A 5,744-nucleotide genomic window follows, 5' to 3' on the forward strand; every position below is an offset into this window, starting at 1 on the left:
GTAACTAGTAATGGTGTTCCTTTGACGATACCATCATTATCAAAATGACTGGGAAAAATAGTATCCATAAGAGATGATGTTTGGCGGCAAAGAAAGAGACTTTGCTAGGATGAGCCAACTGTACCAGCTGGATTTGAAATATATTTGGTTTCAATAAAATTGGATTGATTTCAGTTGGACTTAAAAGAAAGCATTCAACAAAGCTCGGAGAGATATATGTGCAAAAAGAAAAAGAGTTATTGACGAGACGAGATTAAAAAGAAAAGTCCAAGAAGTAACAAAAAGTGCAACTTTATTGTAATTTTAAAAGATTATTGAAGATTTAGAAATCTTCACCAAGAATATTTATATTATTAAGATAGATCGACTTCCTCATTAGTGCAATGATACAAATAAAAATGTTTTATAATATATATATATATATATATATATATACACCTCACTACATTATACGTATAACAAATAAAACGATTGGGCGGCTATCGCAATGCCTAAGTGAGCCTGAGATCATATGCAGGACGTGTTGGAATTTTGAGTTAGTGCTAGCGGTGGCTGCGGCGCTGACAGTTAACCTAAGAAACAATAACAGAATGAGGGTCCAATTGTCTTTTGACTTTCATTTTAATAAAGTATTGCCATGAGATTTCCTGGACATCCATTCTTATTTGCTCTCTTTAAACCGACCATGAAGTAAACAAACATAAACAAAACCAATTGAAGTAAATCAATTTTTGGATATCTACAACACATAAAATTATTCAAAGTTAAAAGAAAGTAGAAGAATTAATTTATTCAAATGTGATCCCGCCTTATTGGTCAACTACACAACATCTTAATTAATTACTTTAATTTACAAATCTATCTTAAATGCCAATTCATACTCAAATTCCGAAAATAACAAAATTTCTTCATTTGTATTTCCTATAATTAAACATCAACTTTTACTTTAAATTCTGGAAAAACTTTATGCACATGATTGAACCGAATCTAGAACAAGAACGGGAAACTTATTCAATTCAAATCTTCCTGACGAGAATCGGACTGAGTGACCACCATACTTCATAACTCGATCCCCGAACCGAGCTGACTCACTCACTTTATCTCTTCTCACAGTCACTGATCTCTCTTCTCTGTACTTATTCTCCTTCCCCACCACATCCTTGAGTTGATTCACCATTCCCCAAAACGTTTCAATCATCACCCTCTTTCTATTCGACAACACTTCTAACCTCTCTTTACAAATCTCTAACCTTTTCATAGCACACACCAATTCAACCGAGTCACCTAAACTCAACGAACTCAGTCTCTCCCTAAACTCACTGAGTCGAATCGAAACTTCGTTTATCGCCGACAAATAATCCTCTTCGACCAATCCCATAACCTCTTCAACCAATTTGTTACCATGCATGTGTAAAAAATCTGGCCTTTTACACATCTCTTCAAGCAAACCCACCGATGAATCAATCTCTCTAAGCAAATCATTATTCATAAGAGATGAAACTTTCTCTTCGTTATTAATATCTTTGTCTGAAATTGAACCAAGAAAGAAACCAAGAATCCTGGAAGTGGACAAAACATGTTCGAGATAAAGAGCGTACCATCGTACCCATGAAGAGAGTTCCCACGTAAGAGGGGTAGAATTGTCTCTAAAATTCGATAGTTTAAGGTAGTTTCTGCCGCCTGTGGAAGGGTACACCGAGAGCTGATCTTGAAGAATAAAACTTCCATGTTTGATGATATGATGGACGGTTATGAGACACTTGATGGCCACTGACGCGTCGCGGGTGGTCTGGAGGCGGTCCATGAGGGTCTCGATGACGGCGGAGGCGGTGGCGCGTGAGCTGTGGCCGAAGTCGAGAAGGGATGTTAAGTGTTTTTTATTAGGAGGTGAAGATGGGTCGTGAGTTGTGGCGCGTAAAACCGCAAGGTGAAGAGATAGGGTTCTGGGATTGGAGACCATAGCCACTCTGCTTTGAGAGACCTTGTCTTTAATTATGCCAATTAGATTTGTTAGACGTCCCATGAAACCTAAAAAAGAATCAAAGTAGATAATGAAGAAAGATGAAGAAAGTTTGAGAGAGAGAGAGAGAGATGAATGTTTGGTGAGAAATAAGAAAGAGATTAAATTATGGTTGTGTAATCAAATGGTACAGAAAGATGCGTGTTTTATAATAAGTAGTTTGTTAATTAATTATGTTTTCTTAGTGCAGAAATATACGATAGAAAAGTTGATATCAACAATTACCAATTCCATGAAACGCCATTTATAACAGTAAACCAAATTACAGGTTACTTTCATTGGGCCACACACACTAAAGTAATCTATTTGAGCCGTTGGATCTCTTGCACGGAGAGATCCGTTCGTTGAAATGAGATATGTTATCTTAATGCTTTCAGTGATTGTCTATTTTTGTAACTCAATAGTTTCCTACTAGTTCGGAAAATATTGGATTCTTTCCTAATTTTAACTTTCTTAAATTAACTTCCACTAGTTAGGAGAGCTAATTCATTTTTTAAAAACAAAATTAGTTTAAACTTTCTGTTTTGCGTTTTGTTACCCTCCTAATTGTTCTAATCGTTATTAATTATTTACCCTAAAATCCTTCGGAGTTTGTGACAACCATTAAAAAAAAAGGGTGAACCAAAAAGAGCAAGGAAAAATAATGTCTCCTTCGAAGATTAAAAATAAGTAACGGCACTCTAAATCTAAAGCAAGATATACAATTATCAATTAACGGCTACAATTTATGGATGGTGATGAAAAAGAATAAAGCTACATAAATGCAAGTGGTCCCTGAAATAATGAAGTGTTGTTGGTAAGAAAGCAGCCATTTTGATTACTAAAATGCCTTACAATAAAGCTATTTAATCAATGAATTATTAATTTTTAAGAATAATTAATAAACTTAAGTCATTTAGATGTTCCTGTTGTAATAAATATCTGGGTGTTGATATTTAATTCAATCAGAAAATATCATATATACATGCACCGCAAAGTTTGGTGTAATTAATTGTAGCTAATGACCATTATTTGAAAATTTCGCCATATACTTATTAGTATCTTAGAATAAATCGGTAAATTTTAATATTGTTAAATAAAAGTAAGAGGTAGATAAAGATGTAATAGTAATATTTGAATAATAATACTTCTTCCTCAGATAATGTTATTAATCATTTGATCTAATTATCGTATGTGAATTCATGCATACAATTCTGATTTGAAGTGTAATTTACTTAATTCAGAGAATTTTTTTAAATTAGAAATATATTTAATTGCCACGACTCGAGCTGTTTCTTTAACGTTTCATCAACTATTACTATTAAGAACAATTCTACTGTCTTAAAAGAAATTTAGATATAATATTTATTGAAAAGTATAAGATTTTAATTAAAGAATTTAATTCGTATACTTTTTTATATGAATTTAGGTAGAAGGTACTTATCAAGTAAAGATTATGTAAGGTATCTGGACAGGAAAAATGAGGCTTTTGATATGACATTTATTTAAAAATAATACTAATAATAGAACAATGATGCGAGTTTATACCAAAAAAAAAACTCACTTCCTCCTTAATTTAATTACTTCTTAACACATGTGGGATCACAAACCTGGGTGTTCAAACTTAGCAAAATTGTACTTTGATTAGTTTTCTTTTATTGCGTTGATATATTTTTCTTTGCCCTTTATTTATTTTAAGAACTATGCTGCTTCATATGTTACTTTTTTTCCTATTAACTATTTATAAGCAATGCCATTGTAGTCCCACAATTTTATTCTGAGATCAATAATTTCTTTAAAAAAAGTGTTTCTATCGCAAATTATATGAATTGTGGTAGCTCAAATGTTGCTAGTGAAATTGTCAATAACTCTTGTAAAATGTAAAAACAAAATTAACTATTTAGGTGACGTGTTGGCGAGTCGGTGAGTTGGTAACAAGCCAGCCAGCTAAATAGGTCAAGCCCCAAAGCGCTGAAGTTTGAAACCTCTTGGGATTTTATTAATAATATTAATAAACGCCTTTGTCCCTCCCAAGGTTTGCCTTCATGACACTTTGCCACCCAAAAAGTTTCACAATACCATTTTCCTACTCAAAGTTAATATTCTGTTACTACCTAAAGCCGATTCTGGCCGATTCCAACGGCAAAAATTCTTGTCAATTGTCAGCCACTGCAAACCTAAAGTTTTTTGTTCTTAGCTGATTTTCGACTGATTCTGGAAGCTAATATTCAATCGGTCACCACCATTCAATCCATCGGCCTCCACTCTACAGAATTCCTCTTACCCTGGCTCCTGGTAACTTGCAGAATGCCGGTTACGAAAGTGAAGTATATTTTGGGTATTAATGGAATTTAAACTTTGTGTCGAAAAGTGGTATTTTAAAACTTTTTAGATGGGAAAGTATCATCAAGGCAAACAGGGACGGAGGGAGGGGGATTAAGGAGGGTCAGTTGACCCCCTTAAGTTTTAAATTTTTTTATAAAGTTTACGAAATTACCGTTAAATAAAAAGTAAATTACCAAAAAATTCAATCCATGAAATAAATTATACTCTCTCTTTTGTTTACTCTGTCAAACTCAAAACTAAACCCTTCTTTCACCTTCCCATTTCGGTTCTTTCTCTTCAACAACCCAGGTTTCAAAGTTTTTTCCTTTACCCAGACAAGTCCAATTTTCTCCCACCTATCAAGCCAAAAAGCCCCTTTATTCTTCAATTTGTCAAGTAATCCTAATACATTTTATATTTGTATTCTTTTATTTTGAAAGTTTAAGATTAAATTACATATTAGGATTTAGAAAGATGAAATTGTCATTGGAACCATAAATTGTACCCATTTTTTTTTTTTTTTTAATTTGTGATGATATGTTGAAATAAAAGAAGTAAGAAGATATTTTTTTTAAGTTATTTTGGAGTTGGCCTTGGGACCACATTGTTTTACCCATATTGGCCGATTTTATATTATTTTTTTACGGAGAAGATGACTTCTTAAGACCACATTGTTTTACCCATATTAGCTGATTTTTTATTATTTTTTTATGGAGAAGATGGGTTCTTAGGACCACATTGTTTTACTCACTTTTATATTTGTTATAAAAAAAGTATTTGATTCAAATGAGAGTTAACTTTAATTGTTTATTTAATTGCACAAGTATTTGGTTATTTGAATAGATTTTTTACAAATATCAATTCAATTTGTTTGGCATGTTTATGTCTAAATGAATCATTTGTTGCTTTTGATAAAAAAAAAAAAATTTGTGCCTTGTCGAATTTTATCTAGAAGATTTTTCTGACTTAGAACTCATAACACTTGATTCTAAACTTGATGTTTACATTTTAGATATGCACTCTAAATTCAAATTTATGGGATTGGAGATCTTGCAAAAATGATGGTTGAAACTAAAAATGATAGTTTTTCCATTCGTTTATTTGTTAATGAAATTAACATTGATTCTACCCGTTGTTATTGCTAGTGTAGAGAGAGCATTTTCAACAATGAATTTTGTGAAAAATCGTTTGCAAAATAGAATAAGTGATCAATGATTGAATGATAGCCTAGTTGTATACATAGAGAAAAATGTATTTAATAGTATTGATAATGAAGTGTTATATAATACTTTTAAATCGTTTGCAAAATAGAATGAGTGATCAATGATTGAATGATAGCCTAGTTGTGTACATAGAGAAAAATATATTTAATAGTATTGATAATGAAGTGTTATAAAATACTTTTAAAAGATGAAATCTC

At 32.1% G+C, this 5,744-nt stretch overlaps 1 protein-coding gene across 1 annotated transcript; it reads right to left on the bottom strand.

Moving 5' to 3' along the window:
* Nucleotides 1-600: 600 nt before the first annotated feature.
* Nucleotides 601-2,124, bottom strand: LOC116114207 (putative clathrin assembly protein At4g40080). The gene has a single exon (XM_031400365.1). It carries the CDS (start codon nucleotides 2,021-2,023, stop codon nucleotides 965-967), a length of 1,059 nt encoding a protein of 352 aa, XP_031256225.1. The 5' UTR covers nucleotides 2,024-2,124; the 3' UTR covers nucleotides 601-964.
* Between the last annotated feature and the right edge of the window lie 3,620 nt (nucleotides 2,125-5,744).

This window comes from Pistacia vera, unplaced genomic scaffold, assembly GCF_008641045.1.
Source record: "Pistacia vera cultivar Batoury unplaced genomic scaffold, PisVer_v2 Contig702, whole genome shotgun sequence".
Classification (NCBI taxonomy): Eukaryota; Viridiplantae; Streptophyta; class Magnoliopsida; order Sapindales; family Anacardiaceae; genus Pistacia; species Pistacia vera.